We start from the raw sequence: 23,333 nt of genomic DNA on the forward strand, positions 1-23,333 counted from the left end.
CCCAGCCAACATTGGTATGTGGGCCCCATGTGGGTTATATCTGGGCGACATGGGCTCCACATGGGCATGGGATAAAAAAGGGCAAAATATATGGGCCCCATGTAGGATTACAAATGTGGGTCCCATATAGGTTTGCCCTTATGGGACCTTTATGGGCTGCATGTGGGCACACGGATTTTATGCTTAAAATACATATTATGCCTTTAAACTCCTTTAAATGCGTACATTTGAACATTTGTATGTGGGCCCCAAATGGGTTTTATCTGGGCAATATGGGCTCCACATGGGCATAGGTTTAAGATGGGCAAAACATATGGGCCCCGTGTGGGATACCAATATGGGTCCCACATAGCTTTGCCCATATGAGACCTTCATGGGCTCCAAGTGGGCATATGATTTCATGCTTAAAATACATTATGCATTTGAACTTTTTAAAGTTCTTATAATTTAAACATACAAATATCAGATATTTAGGCTGATTTTGTTATGTATTTAATGCAAATGGAGTTTCTGGAATATTTTTGTTAATTCATTCAATAGGCCTGTATCAGTATTTTCTTCCTTTCACTGTCCAAACTGTATGAAAATCAACCACGATAGATAAATGCAGAAATCCAGGTCAATTTACATGAGTCTCACAAGCGACGTTCTTGCTCAATGTGATAGATACTTTCGACTTCGTACTTAGCTGAGCAGACCGACCGGTCCACGTCACACTACCGCGAGATCGATCAGGAAGCACTTGCCTAGAAACGATGTCGCGGTATCTTGATGTCATAACCCGATTGCTTTGTGCAGGTGATGCATGGGGTCGACGAGCACACCCCTGACCGAGAACACTTTGTTCCGCTTGACAAAGTAGTTCTCCTGAATTTTGGTAGATTTTTGGTAGATTTTTCTTATATTACATAATTAAATATTCTTTTGTTGAAAATGTTTAATGTTTAAATGACAGCTATGATTTAAATCAAATAAATAAATCAAACTACAGAGGAGTTTCTCTATCGGCGGAAGGATATCTTTGGCAGAGCAGTGGCAACTCCACCGAGCAGCAAGTTTATCGAGTCGGGACTGGAAAAATCAAAAATAAGAAGGTAAAATTCATATTTTCTTAAGCGTGTTTTTGTTATCCGTGTTATCAAGCACCGGGAACCCTGTTTTGACCGTCATTTTCCTTTGCACTTTGTAAGCCTGCGTGTACCTGCCATTTTTCCACCTGAGGTAAAATTGAATTGACTTTACAACAGCCTATGACGAGTGACACTAATTTACGACATTTAACCCTTTAATGCCATTCTTTTTAATTCCTCAGACGTGTAAAGCTCAAAAGGCTGATGTCAGAAACGATGTAACGTTAGGACATAAATTGTAATCTGTTCTGAGACCAGATTTATGCAGCCCGCGCTATCGTTGTCTGCTGCCTGTGTAACGTTAGTGCTAGAATGCTAGTTCCCATTACATTTTAAATACGTTAATGTGTTCTTCAAGAACCTTGTTTTTTACTGACAATGTACATCATATAACACGGATTTATTGTATTTGCTTTGTTTGCGTGATATTTCTGGTTCGTGTAGTGCTAATTATAAATGAAAAGCCTTTGAGGGTTCTCAGCGTAACGTTACCAGAGAGTGATTGACAGCACGACGTGATAATGTCCCACCACTTATAACAATGTATTAAAATATGGGTGCATTACTAAAAAGCACAAATCTCAGTACATGGCAAAATTTCTCCAGGATTTAAAACCCACTCGGACCCCAGGGGGGTTAAATGATTGATCTGCACCTAGATGCAGCATCTTTGCCTTCATTATGCAGATTACACATAACAGATTGTTCATAAGAGTATATAGTATATACTTGTAGCGAGGAAGGCGGGACGAGAGCCGTGGGGCAGGAAGGCGGGGCCGGTGGCGTGAGTGATAATGAGTTTCAGCTGTACGCGCACCGGTCCTGCATGCCTCACGGGGAGCTAGGGAGCATAAGAGGACGAGCGACGGGACTGCCGAGGAGAGAGGACCCGGTCCCGGAAACTGTTAAGTTTGTTTATGTTTGTGTGGCCGGCAGTCGACCGTGAGGTGGCTGCCGGTCTTTTGTTCTTGGATTATTGTTTGTTTATTTTTCATTAAAGTTTGTTAAATGTTCGCCGGTTCCCGCCTCCTTCCTTCCCTACATTGAACTTTGTTACAATACTGTACTTGTCAACTAATAATTCTGTTATTGTGAGGTGATGCATTTTTGAATTGTTTGACATTGATAGCATGTAGAGTACTCATTTGTGCTGTAAACTATGTGATGGTGGACATATCAAATAACTGTATTTGTGTTCTTCTGTTACAGGTGTGGACTGAAACCACTGGAGCACGAGACAGGGGTGGAAAAAGAGCCCTTAACGCAGTCTGGCACAAAACATCAGACTGTCAGCAGTTGAAGCGTTCAAAATATTTTTTGTTCAGTTGAGTTTAAAGTACCCTTTCTACTCTGAAATCTATCAAACTATTTTTTAATGAATTTAACATTTAAGACTGTTTTTAAGATTGAGTTAAATATTCTGTGTTAAGGATCAGAAAATTATAATAAATTTGATATTGCACATCCATGTGTTTTTCATTTTCAGAATGCACCTATTATGTTTATGATGTACAGGCAAATATAAAGTAGTAGATTATTCATTTTGAAGACTAACATCTAAGAAAGCAACATCCAAATGCTGCAGTTATCATTTAATCAGTAAAAATTGCATTGTATTTGGAAACCTCAAAAAACATCATCTAGAACCACTCAAGTATATACTATGCAGGGCTCCTCTATTATTTTCTAGTTAAATATGTATTATACAAAATATGACGATTAATAAAACTTAACACAGCACTGTACATCAGCATCAGACACTTTATTCAGATAAGTAAATGACATAAATAACCAAAGACTTCAACTCAATGTAGAGGATTCAAAGCAGATATTTATTGACAAAGATTAATAAATATTATCTTTAAGCTTAATATTACATTCTTGTTTTACCACAAGTTTAGAAGGATGTTTTTTAGATACAACTATCAAAAGCTTCTTCAGTCACACTCGCAAACATCAGGGTCCGTTCATTTAAACGCGCCAAATCGACAGAAAATGTGTTTACTCTCACATCTGTGAGGTATAAAGAAAAAAAGTTAAATAACCGTTAATGTTTTAATGATGCCAGAGTGTGGCTCTTTGCAGAACAGAGAACGCGCGTGCTGGACAAGCGCACGCATTAAATAAATAGGAACAGTTTTAATTGTTTTATCTTATTAAACTCCAGTTTAATAGCTCAGTTAATAGCACCAGTTCAGTTAATGAACCATCTCGTCAAAAAACTGAATTCATTTACCGAATTCATGCAATTCCGTTTGAATTGTCTATTAATGAAACCAGTGAGAAAAATATGTTGTTTAAAATGATAAAATATCTCGTTAAAACGGGAAAAATATGACGTTTACACAAGAAAATTATTTCGTTTAAATGACATATTATCTCGTTTTAACGACATAATTGAGTGGAAAAATACGTGGCAGCAATACGCCGCCGTACGAATCCGCTAAACTCACTATTCTAAATTTCCACATATCAGATCTGCTTCCATTTGTTTTTAAACTATATCATGTTTTCATTAATAAATCATTTAAAGCATGTTGTGCTTTATTATATGTAAGGATGGCTGTTGCCGTACGTAATTAAACGTATTAATTTGTGATAAAATAAAAACTACTGAAACAAATGTGTTTTCCCCATGTTAAAAATGTGTGTTTGACACAGATTACCTGTTGTTGGGTCAAGGATTGAGAGGTTTGGGAACCCCCTGCTAATAAGGACAAACATTCAAGTAAGTTATACAGGGGAAACAGATGGAAAAATAATATCTTTAAAAAAATCTTATTTTCACTTATTATACGGGCATTGCCAGATAGGCTACAAATATACAACAAACTTTCTAAATTTTGTTTTGAACTCATGAAACTACAAAGTTGTGACTTTTTCCATTTATTGGAGTTTTCTATCAAGTATCAAAATGTAATTAATCTTGCAATAGACGATAGCAACGGCATGTCGAGAGCAATAAGGACGAATATATAGCATCAAAGTGCAATTAAGCGCAAAATGTTTGGTACATGTATGACTTGAACAGCCATTTTCAAATATTTTCATAGTTTATTACAAATAAATACCTTTACAATCTGATATGTGACAGGGAAAAAGTTCAGCGGACAGCAGTCCCGAACCCACGACGACATGAAGTAGGTAACACACGCTTTACGCTCTACGCCACTGGAGAAGTTGATGTTCGTGTGCCTTTCTTACACTTTGTCTATTCCAATCTGAAACTGATGGGCGGAGTTGTTAGAAATTGCCTCTGCTTACAAAGCAACGGTAAATAGACACTCCGTATTTTTTATTTCTTCCAATAAGTGGTGGGGACAAAATTGACTTTGGCAAAAAGTGGTGGGGACATGACCCACCCGTCCACCCGCAAATTACGCCTATGGAAATATGCGTTATAATTTAAGCATTCGAAATGCCACGTGTTATGCATTGCAAAGTTAGGAAACGCGAATGTAAACTGTATTTGCAGACACGTTTCAAATGCATTGATCATAACGCTTGCGTAGACTTCAGTGAAATGCGCTGGTTTCTCTCGGCGTTCTGAGCTGGTTTGTGCGAGTCTCATCGACAAACAACTCAAGCTCTTATCAGCTCCATCCAGCGCATTTACAATAAATGTGATCACTAGTGGATAATTTCACGCGCTTCCATGTCCAAGTGTATTCTTCCAAGTGTCTCATAGCAGACTTGTTGTTGTGCAGTTTCTGTTCATGTGTGCAAAGACATTTTAGAAATCTCGACCGTATAATGTTTTACGGCAATGTCCCTAATAAAGAGTATGTAGGCTATGTGTGGTAACCCTATCTACATACAGTTAGGGTGATATTAAATGACTAGATTGCCTTCTCTATGCAACTTCGTCAACCTCGTTTCGTTTGGTCACACCACAAGGTGTCCCTGTGGCCTCAAAGCTTCAGCACAGCCGCTCTGAGATCGATTGCTAATGTCTGAGGTGAAACACGCCCCCACTCATTAGCATACGGACAAAGAAATACATAAATAAATAAATGTAGAAATAAATAAATGTAAAAATAAATAAATGTAGGAATAAATACACATATACATTAATAAATGTGGAAATAAATAAAAGTGGAAATAAATAAATGTATAAATAACTAAATAAGCGTGAAAAAATATATAATTACCCATAAATAAGGAAATAAAAGTATAAATACTCATTTATTTTTGCTTTTTTACATTTCGTCATGGATTTATTTTTGTATTTATTTATTTTTAATATTGTCACTTTTGGAATTCCATAGTATTATGCACGCCAGGCCAGTAGCTGTTGATCAGTGTGTTGAGAAACACCACACGCCTGTCACAACCTCACATACACCTACAGATCAAACACCTAAAGTCACGTACACACGCATAACGCCACTGCATTTTACAAATCTTCTTTTTTGACGTTTCAACTGAAGTTTTACCATTTTCATTTTCAAAAACTTTTTTTTATTTTTTTTTATTTTTTTCAGGGCTTCAAACTGCCACTGTCATAATAATAAACGACCAAACGCATAAAAATGTCAAAAACTATCAGGCCTGTTCAACGATTAGTCACGATGAGTCACATCCAGAGTAAAAGTTTGTGTTCATAGTAATATATTTCTGTGCATATACATTTTGTATTTATAAACACATACACGTTCATGTATATATTTAAGAATAATGAATAAATGTTTATACAATTTAACTTATAGACAGTTTCATCGGACGCATACGCTGGCCTAAAGTTAACTTCCGGTCTGTGTTTTGTTATAATATAACAATCTTTTTTACATTTAATTTATATTAATATTATACCATGGTATGTTTGAATACTGGATTCTGATTGGCTGGAAGCTCCAGTCAGTTTGAATACATTTGAAATTAACTGACAAAATCACTGTCATTTTCACCTGTTTGATCTAAAATTTCACTGTAAACTTAAATAACAGATTTAATTTGGCAAATGACCGTGGTATTAGCAGGATAATCCACAGATAGCTGTGTGTTAAAGGATTTTAATGGACCTCCGCTTCGTGGTGGGTGGTTCTTGGAATCTAATTTGTGCATCAAAAATGCATTTATTACGTAGACATTTGTACTGGCTAACAAGACAAAAATAATATGTTTTCTTAAATTAAGATACAGTTACATAACAAGCAAAATGACATAAGATATTAAGTCTTGTTATTCTTATAATTAAAATTAAGATTATGAAAATGAAGTGAGTTTAAGATTTGCAAAAATATCTGCCATTGGGGTAAGAAAGTTTGACTTGAATTACACTTGACATTTCTCTTGAAAAACTTGACTGGCAGATATTTTTATATGATCTTGATTTTTGTAGTGTAAATAGAAAATAAAGATTATTATAAAATATAATTGATGTATTAGCTTTTATAATACACTTGTTTCCCAAGCCTCTTTAAAGCTGTAGCAAGATAATAAAGATAATGAATTGATCTCAATGCTCGTAAAGAAACGTGTAGTGATACGTTTTCCACTGCTGGCAGCATACAATAATGATGACATCACATGTCACTTACTGGTTTAGGCTCCTCCCTCTCCTCCCCTGAGCTCTCGCTGGCATCATCTTCCTCCTCCTCCTCCTCCTCTTCCTCAGGAGACTCCACGTCTGACTCTCCAGGCGCGATGGGCACGCTGATGGTGAGGTTTGGGTTTGTCATGTAGCTGTCGTCCTCACCGCTGCGCTCGATGACCGTCCCGTTTCCCTCCGCCCAGTGCGGCTGCTGGCTGAGACGCTTGAGCTTCAGCATGGCTTTAGCCTCCTTGGCTTTCTGCCGCCGGCGTTTGAAGTTCCCGTTGAAGAAGTCGCAGAGGGCCTGTCGCAGCCACAGGATCCCGCGCTGGATGCGAGCGATGGCGATCTGCAGGTTGTTCATCTCGCCGTCTTCGTCCGGAGCTGAGAGGTTATCTGCGCTGAAGGAGCTCAGGAGCAGGGCCAAGAACAGATTCAACACCTGAGGAGACAGAAGCATTCATGAGAAAAATGATGATGATTTCTTCGTTAGTCCGACATCATTCCCACAGTAAAACTTTTGGTATTTTCACATCAATAACACCAGTTTGAGTCAATATTGACACAATGTTTTTCTTTCTCGGGAGAATGTTTCGTTCAAGGGTACAATGGTGTTGGTTCATGGCTCAAAAACACCCGTGACACCCCCCGCACCCAGCATGTCCATTCCCGAGCGTTATTCTTTTCATTTTGTTTCCTGATGTTGTTTCTGCTGGTCCTCCTGTACTGACACACACGGCTCAGTCTCAGTGCGAGTCCTGTAAACAGCAGGTGACATGAGGAACTGGTTTTAAATGTCACATCTACCTCCTCCACACTCACAGGGGGTCGAGCGGCTGGCTCAATGGACAACTGTAAGTGTGTGTGTACAGGTGTAGCCTCCATTATGAGACCAAATGTCCTCACAGGACACAAGCTGACATCCGTTACACTGTGTGGAGCAATCTGCAGTCTCCCTTTATTAAAAACATTTATTATTAAACTAAGGAAATGATGCTCGTGTGAACAGAGGATAGAAAATACCAATAGGTCGGTGTGAAAACAACACAAGTCTGAGGAAAGTACTCACAAAAATGCTTAATATAAACATGTGTGTATGTGTTTAAAAGTGTGTGTATGAGTGTGAGCAAGTAGGCGGTCACCTGCATTGTGTGTATGAGCATGCATCATGTGTTTTTATTTGTAAGTGTGTGTGTGTGTGCGTGTGTGTTTATTTGTAAGTGTGTATGTAAATGAAGTGTATGTTTGAGAGTGCGCGTGTGTGTGTGTGTGTGTGCGCGTGTCTGTTTATTTGGAAGTGTGTATGTAAATGAAGTGTATGTTTGAGAGTGTGCGTGTGTGTGTGTGTTTGTGTAGCTTTGATTAGACACACACAGCGAGCACACACACTGCTGGTACTTTGATAATCAACTGGAGGTTTTTGCGAGCAGCTGTAATTTCCTCTTAATAATTGCTCGGTCGCACTTCATGAATGAAAAAAGCCAATCAAAATTATTAAATGTGTAACGCTTGGAATTCCCTTCCTGAGGAAAGTCCAATTAAACTCGTAAAGTTCAGCTTTTTTGCCAGAAATCTAATGAAATGACATTTAATAATGTTCCGTACACAGACTTCACAATAAATACTTCATAAATGTCAAGCAAGTGTCACAAACACATTAGAGACAGAGAGAGAGAGGGCAGGCAGGTCGCTGAGTGCACCTTAAGAGAGAGCGAGCGTTCGTGTTTTTAAGAGGGGACACGCTCATCAGGACATTTTTTTGCATGGATGTTAAATAGTTCGGTTAAAAAAGTGATTTAATTTTGCACGAGCTAGCCAACGGGTTTCGTTTAGTCATATTTTGCTTATACTGTAGTTTGAGTGAAAGACGTTGTATTTAATGAATTTAATTTATTTTTCTCTGTGACATTTTGTTTACTGTACATTAAAATGTAAGAACAATTTTGTATATTGACAAGACTATAAAAAATAACTGATATGTTTTTTATAGCGTATTTTACATTTGTTATGGATAAATTTAAATGTCAGATCTGGAAACGTGATCTAAATTTAGCAGGATCCGTCGGGTCGGGTCGGGAAGAAAATCATTCTAAGCAGATATTGGGTGAACACAGAGTGAACTTTCAGCGGGAGTGGAAAATTCAATTGAAGATTATGTCCTCATAATCTTCAATTAAAATCTGAAAATGAACTTCTGTCCTGACAGATGACAACCGGTCCTTGAAATATTTCTATTGGTAAAACTTAGACAAGTTGAACAAGAGTTGAAGGTCCGTTCATCATGAGCATTATTAACAGTGATGTTTGACTCATTGTGGAGGATCAGGAGAGAACACAAGGACACGTGTCTCCAGAGACTCATCTATCAGACCTCTGAGTCTCACACTGGAGTAATTAAGACTCCGGACGGCTGTGATTTCACCTCTCAACACCAAACACACAGAGAGGCTTTACATGTCACGTGCTGCTGCTCTTCATCTCTGGTTACGTGACAAGACTCTTTCTTTCTACAGTTTCAACACCTGTCACACAAAAATCACTCAGAAACCAAACATCACATCACAACAAAACAAATGCGCTGATCATTCATGTCACCTGCATTATTTCAAAGGTATATATTTATATTCTATAGCAAAACAAAAGAAGTGAATAGATGCATTACAATGAATATACAGTATATAGGGATTATTAAGAAATGTCATATAGAATTGTGACATCACAGTGAGTGTGAATGACTTTCAGCTCAATCTCATTGTGTCTGTGGTAATGAGAGACGTCACATATACGCACTTGCCCTCTTAACAGTGACCCGGCGCTCTGGTTAGGTTTCCTCTGTGGATCACAGTTTCCATGCCCATGTTAAGTTTGTCCCATTTGTCACTGAAGACTCGTAAAGCACGCTGTGCGAAATACTCAATCCCATAATGCAATGCACTCAAGCTTCTATACAGATTTTTCAACTGTGATTTGTATTTCGACTCATTTGAGTGGACCACTGAAACATCTAGTAGAGAATTAAAGAAAAAATACAAATCAAATCATATTTATTCACAAGATGATAATTGTGTGCAATGGGCTCTTGTTTGAAACGCTGTTACGTAACGCTTTATTCTTCGTGTACTATTTATACATAACAGTAGATGGAGCACAGAACATACTGTGCAGGACATTTACATTGATACAATTGTCAGTCTTATGTAGGTGTCATTTATCTGTCACCATTTACTCTGGAATGTGAACTCATGACCTTTGAGCAGCTAGATCTCTTTCACTTCTCATTTGCTTCTTTCAGACGTAAAGATTCTTCCACAAAACGAGCCCCAGTAACTGTACACGTATATACCGTATATGTGTCTCCAATAGACATGTGCATTACAAAAGTGTTTCAAAAGAGATCTCAATCTGTGCTCAAGATATCAACGATCTTAATATAAACAAGTTCCTGTCCTTGCTGTCACTTCCGGTGCGCTGAGAGTACACTGTGCGCAAAATGGCTGCCGTTTCTCATCGCAATTTTTGTCATTTGTCATCTAGTCAGTCAATTTTTCTATGTTTACGCGTTATTTAAGTTTGGACTTCAAATCATCGGCCTGGAGAACAAATACTGGACGCTTGAACATCTTGACGGAAGGCTTGAATATACCCCGACATCAACAATATATTATCGGCCCCGGGATTAATAACTGGACCGAAGGCTCCAATTTATCCTGACATCAACAAAATACCATCGGCCTGGGGGAATAAATGCTGAATACTGAACATTTTAAATTCATTTTCAAACTTTCGGGTCAGCATCAGCGCATCACTTGGACACTGGAGCACTTGAAACTGTTCTGATACTGAGCTGCGACGTCTCTGCAAACTTCTGTTCAGCGTCTCACTATTGAAACATATTTCTCCCTGATAATGCCAAAAACGTTGTGGGTTTAAGGCTGCTGGCCCTAGTCATTTTCGGGCTTGCCTTTGCTCTCATTCACAGTATGGCTCTCTGTAATAGCTCACTGCAGCTCCATAGCCTAAACACTCCCTCCCGTTTGGATATATCTACATATAAATGGTGTAAAACCCTTGGAATTTCTAAACGTGCACGTTACATCCATCGGTCTGCAAAGTGTGGATTGACCTATGACTACAGAATCTCTTCGTCAATACCTGCGATCTGGTCGCACAGATCTGAATTTAACCATAGCAATGATGTGACTCCCCAATGCACCCGTACTCGCGTACCTTTAATTAAAGACACTTCTCACTCGCCAGGTGGTGCAATGCATGAGCCACAAAGACACAATGGTGCCCTTCTGAACACGCACTCATTGACTGGCAAGGGTACATTGCTTAACGACACCATAATTGAGAGAAATCTTGATTTACTATTTTTGACTGAAACCAGGCAAATGCCAGATGACTTTATTGAAGTTAATTTTCTAACTCCCCCTGGATATAGTTATCTGGCAAAACCCCACCTGGCAGAGGAGGGTGTCCCGGTGGCTAGAGCCACTGCCCTCATCGTCTGAGGTGCCCCTCTCAACCCCACCCCCGGGCAGGCATCCATTCTACATCCCTGCTAAAAGACCTTAACACTCCGCTAAAGAGCCACTGATTCCGCTAATCCACTCCCCCAGTATCACTCACAGATAGTCTCTGTCCGCGTGCTAGAGTGAAGACAACAGCTTTAGAAGTTCATCCCATTACTGTAAGAAAATATATTCCATGTTACAAACAGTGCCTGATCCGCAGAATTAATCATTTGATAGTTTGTTTTTTGTATTTTTTGTTGGTAATGTTTTGCTCCTGGTCTTTTATTGGTGACAACTGCTAACAAGGTGTGCAAAATATCCACGTTGTCAAAGAGAATTAGAATTCTTGTTGAATCAAAATGGTTGAACCCGATCGGATAAAACACAAAATTTGCGGTTATTGGCACACTTTGTAGTAAATGCCTACACAAAGCTGACCGTTTTTCAAACTGTAACTCCTGTACAATACATTTCCCACTATCATCTACTTTCTTAGTTAAAACCAGTAATCTATAACATATAATATAATATAATATATTAATATCATATTCAGACCATATTAACAGTAGCACAGATAGCAAGGGAGTACCTTAAACCTATTGAATCAACGGTAAAACTGTTGATTTGTCAATGTTAATGCATCAATATCACTTTTGGCCCGCAAATTAATGTTGAAAAAATGTTGAAATTTCAACAAATCACCATTATTGTGAAAATGCAATAATGACTTTGGCTACTATAAATGTTTTCAAAGAGTTGCCCTCTAGACACAAACTATGAAGATATTTACTGAGTGCTACAGTGTGATCATAAGAAAAGGCATTTCTAAGAGTGCCCTTTTTTGTTTGTTTCGGCCACTGCCCCTAAAAATGTCTGTGCACGGCCCGGGCCGCTAAAACTAAAATGACTATATTTTACTGTAATCTGAAGACTATTACTGCGGAAAATGATACTGTTGCTAATGTTTCCTCTCCTCTTTCCCCCTCACTCAACCTCCTCAGTCTTGATGATATACTCTCAACCTATAATGAGTCAATTTGTAACATTTTGGATAATCTCGCCCCACTGAAAACTAGAAATGTCCCGTCTGCACACTCCTCTCCTTGGTTTACCCCTGAACTCAAGAGTAATGAAAGCCAAATGTAGGCGTTTTGAACGGCTTTATAAAAATGGTTCCTTGAAGTGCATTACATTGCCCTCTCAGAGTCAGTACTGTTATACAAAGCAGCACTAAATACTGCACGCTCTTCCTACCTCTCCACTGTTATTAACAAAGCTAGGTGTAAACCAAAAGCCCTGTTCTCTGAGATCAACAAACTTGTTAAACCAAGTTCCAAAGCTACTCATTGGCTCTGTTTATCTTTGTGAAAGTTTCCAGTCACTTTTTGCACCTCAGTACCTTGCGGAGTTATTGCCACCATATGCTCCTGCCAGGACTCTCAGATCTAGCAATGACAGCTTGCTTGTTGTGCCTAGGTAAGGCCTCTCTACAGTGGGCGGAAGGGCGTTCTGTATTTTAGGGCCGAAATGATGGAATATGCTGCCCCATAATGTTCGTGCTGTCCCTACTCTCCAGACCTTCAAGTCTCAACTTAAAACTCATCGATTCACTACTTTCTCAAACGTCTTGGTTACGGATGTAACCTCGGTTCCCTGATGGAGGGAACGAGACGTTGTGTCGAACCGACAGAATGGGGTTTGTCTTGAGAACCTATCATCTTCTGAGTATTTAGAAAAGGCCAATGAAAATTGGCGAATGAAATTTGCATGCTGGGCTCCTCCCGGATGTCCGGGTATAAGAGGGAAGCCGGCATGCTCATTCATTCACCTGTTGGTCTGAGGAGCCTAAAGCATCCTCCCCTGACCGCTGGGGTGGGCGGCCAGTGTTGTGGCATGAGGGACACAACGTCTCGTTCCCTCCATCAGGGAACCGAGGTTACATCCGTAACCAAGACGTTCCCTTTCTGTCGGTCTCTCGACGTTGTGTCGAACCGACAGAATGGGGTTCCTATGGAAAACGCCACAGCACTGAGCCGCGTCACAATCTCTGCGGAGTGACGTTGACTGGCCTGGGCGAGTCAGATGAAGACGCTAACGCAAAATTATGACACTCCAGTGGAGAGGTAGGGGGACCCAGAGCTTTACACAAAGTTGGGAAGCCCCTATCACCGGCCGTCACGGGCGGAGGCCTAGTTCTCTAAATGGCGAGAATCCACCCGGCACCGTACGGGCCACTGGGTAAGCATTATTCCCCCCTGGGGGAAAAACGCTGCAGAGGCCACTACCTACCGTAGGGAGGAATTAGTGGAGACACCACATGGTCTCACCATCAGGGGAGAACTCATGGGAGGAAAGTGCGGACAGGAGTTAACCGCAAGGTGGGAGTCCACCTGGGGAGGTCATGGGTTGCCAAGGTGGGAACCATTCATGAGGATACATCAGACGGAACAGCCCACGGAGGGGGGGTTACCACGTCTGGAGCACTAGGTCCGGTTAGAGCTATGTGGGAGATAACTCAACTGTTCCCAGCCTAAGGGGGCAGGGCTGCTCTGCCCAGTCTGTCCCCTGGAAGGGTGCTTAGTGATGGATGGAATGCCTGTTCTTTACCCGAGGGGAAAGAAGTGAGGCGGGATCGCCACTGCTCCCCCCGGAGGGGGAAGGGCTTCCGCAGGTGTACGCCCTACCGGCTGCCGGTCCCACACCTTGCCAGGATGCGGGCTGACACCGGTTCCGCGCGTAGGTATTAGAACCTCACGGAATTGTTAGGCATAGCCCAACCCGCAGCTCTGGTGATGTCTGCCAGAGAGGCGCCCTGAGCCAGTGCCCACGAGGGGTGTGCCTCACCCCCAACGGGCAGGGGCGAAATGAGATCGGTATGCCCTAACGAGGGCATCCACGATCCAGTGCGCCAGCCTCTGTTTGGAGACAGCCCTCCTGCTGACCTCCGAAACAGACAAAGAGCTGCTCAGAGCTTCTGGGCTCTGCGTGCGGTCCAAGTAGAGGCGCCGTGCGCGTACTGTACACAACACGGATAGGATGGGTCTTCCTCCCCGGTGGGGAGCGCCTGCAGGTTCACCACCAGGTCTCTCGGGAGAGTGGTGGGAACCTTGGGCACGTAGCCTGGGCGGGGTCTCAAGATAACGTGAGAATCCCGGCCCCGAGTTCTAGGCAATCTGTGGACACGGAGGGTGCTTGTAGATCCCCTGCCCTCTTGGAGGTGAGCGCCATGCGGAAAGCCGTCTTTATCAAGACTGAGAAAGAGCGGCAACCCAGAGAGGCTCGAAAGGGGCGGGGCCTCTTGAGGCCCGCCACCTAGGTCGCAAGAGGGTATGGAGCGCGGGTAAGGTGGTCACCCTCTCGCGCCCCTTAGGAACCTAATGACCAGGTTGTGCTGTCCCAGAGGCTACGCAGCACTTGGGTCATGATGAGCGGCCGTAGCGGCTACATACATTCCCAGTGTGGAGGGGTAGAGGTTACTCCCTCGTCTCTCTTGAGGACGGGACAGCTCGTACCCAACCGAGCAACTCCGCGGGTCTTCTCGCCGAGAAGAGCACCAGGACGAGAAGAGGCGCCACTTATGGGCATATAGCCGCCCAGTGGCCGAAGCCCTAGCCTGAGTGACGTCCCAACCGGACCGGGGGTGGGTCACTATGCCGTAACGTGCCCCTTCCCCTGGGGAAGCCGTTCGCCAGGGGGAGCGGCCAGGGGGGAGTTGTTGTCAGAGCCTCAGCTCCGAGAACCAAGTCCTGGTTAGGCCAAAGGTGCGTAACTAGTACCACTTGATGCTCCTCTTCCCTGGCCTTGCACAGGACCTGTGCAATGAGGCTCACTGGGGGGAAGCATACTTCCGCTTGTCCCGCGGCCAGCTGTGCGCAAGGGCATCCATGCCGAGGGTACCTCGGACAGGGAGTACCAAAGCGGACAATGGGTGGAGTCCGGGGAGGCAACAGGACCACCTGTGCCTGGCCGATCTGCCCCAAATGAGCCGGCTGCGCGAGGAGGGAGTCGCCACTCTCCGCGAGGCGTCGACTGACGAGAGAGCGCATCGGCTGTCTGGTTCAGGACGCCTGGGATGTGTGTGGCTCGCAGTGAGCTGATCACTTGCTGACTCCAGAGGAGGAGGCGTCGGGCGAGTCATGTTAGCTGCTGTGAGTGAAAGAATACGCCACAGCAGCTGTGCTGTCCGACCGGACCAGCACGTGCTTCCCTGCACAAGAGGTAGTAGCCTCCTCAATGCAAGTAGCACAACCAACAACTCTAGGCAGTTGAAATGCCAACGCAGGCGGGGGCCCGTCCACCGCCCCGACACTGCTTGCCCGTTGCACACGGCACCCCAACCTTGCAGGGAGGCATCCCAAAGGGGACCCCTGTCCACAAGAAGGTCATGGAGACCAGGGGGTTAAGGTGTGTCGGCAGAAAAGCGTGTGACCATACGCCTGCTGCCGGTGTGCCACGCTCTCCAAGGAACTTGACTCTGCAGCCAGTGTTGGAGCGGCCGTATGTGCATCGACCCGAGGGGGACCACCCCCGCCGAGGATGCATGTATCCCAGGAGCCTCTTGTTACAGGGGGACCGCTGACTGTCTGAGCTTCAGACAGTTCAACACTGATCGGGCCTCTGGGAGGCCGCGAGGGTACGGGCTTCCTCGTTGCGGGTCTCGCGCCCCCCCCGGGGGGTGAGCGGGGCCGCTCGTGAGGACAGAGTCGAGTTCCATACCGAGAAAGAGGATGCTCTGCACCGGGGAGAGCTTGCTCTTTTCTCAGTTGACCTGTAGCCCCACCGATCTAGGTGCCGGAGCACCAGGTCCCTGTGTGTACACAACAGATCTCGAGAGTGTGCCAAAACTGAGCCAGTCGTCGAGATAGTTAGTACCCGCACACCTCCTTCCCTACGGGGAAGGAGGGCGGCTTCCACGACCTTCGTAAAGACTCGTGGAGACAGGGACAGACCGAAGGGGAGGACCCTGTACTGATATGCCCGTCCCTCGAACGCGAACCGTCGGAACGGCCGATGTCGAAGGAGGATCGAGACATGAAGTACGTGTCCTTCAGGTCGACTGCCATGAACCGGTCCTGACACCTGACGGACGTCAGGATGCGCTTCTGCGTGATCAACCTGAAAGGCAGCTATAGTGTAGGTGCCTGTTCAGAACACACAGACTCAAGATAGGGCGCAACCCCCCGCCTTTCTTGGGGACAATGAAGTACAGGCTGTAAAACCCGTTGAACATCTCGGCTGGTGAGACGGGCTCGATCACTCCCTTCACCAGAAGGGTGGCGACCTCGGCCCGAAGTACGGGAACATCCTAGCCTCTGACTGAGGTATATCGGATGCTGAACTTGGCGGGCGTGAGGCGACTGGATCACGTAGCCGAGACGGATCGTCTTCCCTAGCCAGTCTGACAGCCTGGGAAGCCGGACAGGCTCCCAGAATGAGACGGGGACTAAGGTACGATCTTTTTCATCGTCCCCCCGGGGGGTGGTTCGATGGCTAGCAGTACGGATTCCTTGCCGGGGGAGGTCCCCCGGGGAGGAGATCGGCTCTGCTGTTTTTCCTGCCTGGCGACTGCTGACTCTGACTGAGAGTGCTGAGGGCTGGTGTTTATACTCGACATTGCGCTTCGCCATGACGCAACGTCAAGTTTGCCGTTCACCGTCGTGCAGAGGGTGAGAGCGGCTGTGGTAACCCAGAGAGAGAGGAAACTCCTTTTTTGAGAGTAAGTGGGCGCTAGCCCCCCGGAGGGGGGCTGCAGATGGAGAGACGGGGCAGGATCCGTCCCTATCCGACTTCCCAGCGATGTGGGGGGCGCCAGAGCTGGAGGGCGTCGAAGAGGACCAGGGCTGCTGGGAAGCAGAGAGTGCATGAGGCGAGGCGGCCGAGTTGCGGCACGGAGGACTGCTTCTTACTGTCGAGAACCCTCCGGGGGAGGCCGCGTGCTGGCTCGCGCCCCCCCCCGACGGGCGGGGGGTGAGCGGGGCCGCTGCGGCTCGACAGTAACACCAACCAGCCCCCCCTTGCGAGACGGGTGCGTCGAGAAAGCGGACCTTCTCAGCGTTACTCATCTGCGCAAGGATAGGCCAGAGGAGTTTCTCATGGACCACAAGTGTGGACATCGTCCGACCCAGGGCCCACGTGGTCACCTTGGTCGCCCGTAGAGCGAGGTCGGTGGTGGCGCAGAGTTCCTGCATAAGCGCTGGGTCGGTCTTACCCTCGTAGAGCTCTCTCAACGCCCTGGCCTGGCAGGAGCCATAGCATGGAGAGAGGAGGCAGCTTGGTCCGCCGCAATGTAAGCTCTCGACACCACATGCTTTGGACGGGAGTCTAGGTCGAGCCTCCCCAGGTGGCTGCCACCTACGGGCACGAGTGCATCGCGGCGGCATACTCCACCTGGGGGACACCGACGCATCCTCCAGCTGTCTCAACCTCGAGGGAAGAGAGGGTGACAGAACTTTGTTTGACGTGAAACGTGCCGGGAAGGGGCGTTCCAGGTCTTACATTTTTTCTTTTTCTTTTTTTTTATACTTTTCTTTGGGCGGGCGCGGCTTGGAGCCATGTTCAAACCCGAGGCGCCATGTAGCCAGCCGCGAGCGCCGGGAGAGGCAGTGCGGGCACTGCAACCCAACACTCACGGCGGCCCGGGAAAGCATGGCCGACATCTCGACGTCCGCTTTTTCCTGGGCTCGACCCCCCGAGGGAGGGAGCCCGAGGAATCGTCGGAGTCGGATGGCAGTACGTCACCCCCCGATGCTGCAAGAGACATCTCATCATCACGCATCGTGTCCGAATACGTGATTGAGGAATAAGACGGCGGACCGTCTCCTGGGGAACGGTCAGACGAGCGAGACGAGGTGTGAACGGTCCGTGAGTCCGTGGCTGGCGGATTATCGCTCACAGTAATCCTCATATCACCCTCGCTGCTTGCCGTAGCGGGCGGCAGGACTACGGCCCTGCCGGAACGGGGAGCAAACGAGCTGGTGGCTGAGTCCCGTGGGAACACAGCCACCTGTGACGCAACGTCTGAATCGTCACCGCCCGCAGTGCGGGCAGGACGTATCCACAACGTCTGCCCCAGCGTACTGGAAGCAGGCATTGTGTCCGTCCCCCTCCTCGATGAGTGTGTTGCACCCATGAGAACAGCAGGACAAGCCACGCTGGAGAAATTTGCTCTTTTAGAAAAGGAAATTTGCTTGAACACCTCCGGAACTGCCGAGACGCCCAGGGGAGAGTCACTGCAGGAAGGGACCGTCCGCTGTCCACGTCGTAGATTCCAGCAGAAAGAATGATCACCAAGATCGTAGAGAAGCTCATCAGATGCGTAGGCTCTGAAGAACAAAAGGTGAATGAATGAGCACGCCGGCTTCCCTCTTATACCCGGACATCCGGGGAGGAGCCCGGCATGCAAATTTCATTCGCCAATTTTCATTGGCCTTTTCTAAATACTCAGAAGATGATAGGTTCTCAAGACAAACCCCATTCTGTCGGTTCGACACAACGTCGAGAGACAGACAGAAAGGGAACTAACACTTCCCATTTTTCCCAACTTCTCACCTACAGGCTAACTGAGCATTTTTTATGTAATTGTATGTCTTTATTTGTGTTATCTATTGTCTGTCAACTATTTGTTGATATTTGTCTTGTTTTCTGTTTGTATGAATGTTGCCTGGTTTTGTGATCTGTTGTTGTCAATTATCTGTAGATATGATTATTTTTATTTTTGACTTTGCGAATGTTCCACTTTGTGAAGCGTCCTTCTGAAGGCGCTATATAAATATAACACATTATTATTATAAGCTAGTTATGAATATATTTTACTCTTCAAAACCTTCTAGCACCCACCCAGACGATTCAGGCAACATCTGAAGAACATCTCATTAACACTCAGACAGCACAACTCAGACATGTTCAAGACAGGGCTATCGTTAATTAAAACTATAAAAACATTTCTGTTCATTTAAATCAAATTATAGGAAAAATAATCTTATTTCAGTTTATTGCTTAGGTAATATATATATATATATTTTTTTTTATATAGTTGAGTTGAGTCCCTAATATGATCAAACTGAAATAACAAAAAAACTACTGTATAACTAAAAATAAAAAGATAAAAATAAAAGCTACATCAAAATAATATAATAAGAAAGACATTGATGAAACTACATTAAAACTAAAACATCAACTGACACTCTAGTATGAGTCAATGTTATCTATTTTCACAAAACTTCATTTTAAAGCAGCTTTACAGAACCGGGCCGGCTGGTGCCGGGTGGTAGCTTATTGTTCAAAGTGAAATTAACTTCTTTGACAGTCTCTAAGATGAAAATCGTCAGTCGCAATTTAAGATATATCATAAGTATAAACATAATAATACCATAAAACAGAAACAGTCTGGTTGTGTCTGTTAGATGGAAGATGTGTCTGTTTGACATGTTTTGCACTTCATACCATGTGAAGTACACAAACACTGGATGGCCAATTATTTGTAAAGTATGTCATTGGTTTGTGAGTCACAGCAATCTATGAACACAATGAGGGCGGCCCACTCGACCCCAGCGAGGAATAAATCACGGCGTGGCCACCAGCATGGCATTTCAATATGAGAGACGAGTCGCTCCATCTACTGGCCTTGAATCCCCCCTCTATCCCCCCACCCCACCCGCTATCATCTAAACAACACCAGACCCCCGGGCTTTACATTCACTTCAAACAAGCAGTCTCAGCCTCAGATGGCCACGCCCACAAACCACCAACGATCCAATCAGTGACCGTCTGACACAGTCTTTGCAATCAAAATTGTCAGATGTGTTTATTGTAAAATCTTTACAATTTCTAGATAACTTAGCCCTCAGATGACATCATGTGCAGGAGAATCCTGCTTATCTGTATGACATGATGAAATTGACAAATGATCAGAGCATCAGGGGGCGGAACCAAACCTAGAGACCTGGAAGAGTGAAGCAAAAATAAAATAATAGAATAAATAAAGCCTGCTCTCTCTCTCTCAGGCACACAAGGGTAGAGTGATTCCCCATCCCCTGTGCTGAATCATCCTGTAATTATCCAAAAATAAACGCCTCATTTCAATTCATCTGTTCTGAGTGCAGAAGAGCTCAGAGCTTCATGACTTTACAACATAATGTACTAAATGTAGTCCAGTCATCACACGACAGACACGTGCACACACAAAACACACACACGCACACACAAAACACACACGCACGCACACACACACACACACACACACACACACACACTGTACATACAGTACATGTGCATGCGCATACACACACAGTACATACAAACAGAAACAACACACACAGAAGAACACATTCACTTGAAACACACAGAGACACACAAACACACAAATACACTCGCACACAAAAAATTCTCTTCATACATTATAAACAAATAAACATTCACAGGCAGTGAAACAGAAAGACAGGTACATACACACACAAACACAAACAGACACACACAGCCGAACTGAACACAGACTGTATTCAGATCGGCAGGAAACTCATTAGATTTTGAAACAGAGCCAACACGCACACACACGTCTCTCCTATTAGCTTTTCTCTCGATCAAAACTTTAATGTCATTACAACTTTCGCAATGATTTACTTTCATTAGCAGCAAACACAACAGTGATGTTGTGAAGACTCAACGGCGGGGAGCTGGCCGGTGTGTTCACGGGCAGGTCAGAATGAATGATGTTCATCACGTTTATCATGTTCAGCAGAGGCCAGAAGAGCAACTAAACTCCTCGAGAGGACTCGAGAGCCGTCTAATGAAATAATGCACTGCAGACAACATTAACATCTCAAGACAAATAATGTTTCAGCACAGGAGGAGGTGTGTGTGTGCCAGCATGGCAGAATCAAGCTGGAAAATGACTTTAAAAAGATTGACCAAAAACTGACATTTCCACAACGTTACGACAACATACACCTACATTTTTAGTTTTAGTTTTTAAAAGAGCTGCTTCTGAAACACTGAACCGATTTCTCTGTCTCCAGAAGACACATCTTATTCTCATCCGCCCGTTATCCAGCACAGCACAATCAAGCTGGAAAATGATTTAGAAAAGACTGACCAAAAACTGACATTTCCACAACGTTACATCAACATACACCTACATTTTTATTTTTTGGTTTAAAAGAGATGCTGGTGAAACCCAACACCGATCTCTCTTACACCCAGCGCAGTGCCGCTCCAGGCAAGTGTTTTTTGCTAGTTTCAGCCCGACGCAGTTTTCTTTAACCTTTCACATGAGCAGCCGCGTTTCCTCTCTGGAGAAGCGTCCAGTCTTTGCTCTTGCAAATTCCGCTGTGTAAATAACGAATCCGCCATGGCGCGAATGCAACTGGCTCTTAAAGGTAATGACAGATGAGACTCTGATTGGTTTACTGCACGTTTTGCCCAAAACACACCCATTACTCAATAAGAGAATAGGGACAACCCTTTCAACTCAACTCAACTCAACTTTATTTATATAGCGCTTTTACAATTTTCATTGTTACAAAGCAGCTGTACATGAGACACATTGACTACAAGCAAAACAATCAAAGTTGTACCTGCAAAAACAAGAAAAGGTTGAAAACACAGAAGACAGACACACCCACACACAAAACACTCCACACACACAACACGCACACACACAACACACACAGACACAGAGACACACACACACACACACACACACGTACGTACACAGACACGTACACACACACACACACGCTCAGTGAGAGCACACATTTAGGATAAAGGAGAGAGAAGCACAGGTCAAATATAACAGATAATAAATTCCTATATGCAATATTAATTAAGTAAAACTTTAAGATTCTAAAGCAGCCCCCCCGGTCAGGCAGATAGTGCAAAAACAGTATGCAAACGGTGGCGAGGAACCCAAAACTCTAATCGAGAAAAAAAACCTCAGGAGAACCCAGGCCCAACCAGGGGATTCCAGTTCCCCTCTGGCAAAAGCTGCTGCCTCTGCACAAGCTCCAGAGAACTTGCACAACAAGGCTAAATAAAATAAATAAACTTAATAATAAAATAAATTATAGTTTAAGATTATCATTAATAATCTAATAGCATTTGAAGTTTTGTGGTGAAGACATGTCAAGAGACCGCGTCCTTCTTTATCCAGCTCTATCATCTCAGCTCTTGTCAGGTCCCCACTTCCCATTCTCCGCTCTACCATCAGGTCAGGCCATGAACTGCATCCTGCTCGCTGTGGTAACCTTGGAACAATGAGACAAGACTGGCTGAGAGTAGAGTACTGTTCTGCACTCTTTGATGCAACAAGTACATCAGTTGTGTTTTTGGTTCCGGTTGATCTAACTAATGCAGCCTAAACCCTCAGAGGATTTATATTATGGAAGAGTAGTGTATGCAAGATTAAAAAGATGCGTCTTTAGTCTAGATTTAAACTGACAGAGTGTGTCTGCTTCTGTCTGTTTCTGTGTAACAGAAGGAGTGTGAGCTCACAGTGAAGTTAGTCGAGGTACTGGACGCCTCACATACCTTAACTGTACACAAACCACACCCACGTCCACCTGATCCGCACGCCTAAAAATAAGCCGTTACCTCAGACAGCTGACCAGCATTATCATACACACACTACCTTTACTGACACGACAGGTGGCGAATGCTTCTGTCCGTCAGAGGGTCGAAGAAACATCTCGACATCTCTCTCAATGCAGAAGCGGAACAAACACTCACTAAGAAAGAAAATACAGCCGGTAGGAAAAGCATGTCAACGTTACACAAGAACAACAAAACAGAGCTGTGAACGTTTGGACATCACATCGCGCTGTTGAACTCGACAAACAATACTTCATCTCAGTGCTCATGGGAGAGATAGAGGCTGTGTCTGAAAACGCTCCCTATCTCCTATATAGTGCACTATATCAGGTGTCCGCCATTTTGTAGAGGTGTCTGAAACCACACTGAACAATGAGTGTTCAACTTCAATGAGTGAACAACTCACTCCCTACATTCGTTCACTGCTTTTTAACCACAATGCATTCTAATTTTGAGTGTTCATCTGATGTGCACTCGTTCACTCAATATTTCCCATGATGCAGCGTGAATCAATCGTCTGATTAGCATCAGCTGGTGGAGAGTGACCGGTAATGCCACGAATGCACGTTT

General features: G+C 44.4%; 1 protein-coding gene across 2 annotated transcripts in view; it reads right to left on the reverse strand.

Moving 5' to 3' along the window:
* scn5lab (sodium channel, voltage gated, type V-like, alpha b) overlaps positions 1-23,333 on the reverse strand; it is a 186,094-nt gene that overhangs the window by 88,546 nt on the left and 74,215 nt on the right. For both annotated transcript variants that reach the window (XM_057322728.1, XM_057322727.1), the window contains exon 17: positions 6,671-7,105. In XM_057322728.1, the coding sequence (XP_057178711.1) occupies positions 6,671-7,105 (435 nt within the window). The remainder of the gene's footprint in view (positions 1-6,670; positions 7,106-23,333) is intronic.

The sequence above is a fragment of the Triplophysa rosa genome, linkage group LG23 (assembly GCF_024868665.1).
Source record: "Triplophysa rosa linkage group LG23, Trosa_1v2, whole genome shotgun sequence".
Classification (NCBI taxonomy): Eukaryota; Metazoa; Chordata; class Actinopteri; order Cypriniformes; family Nemacheilidae; genus Triplophysa; species Triplophysa rosa.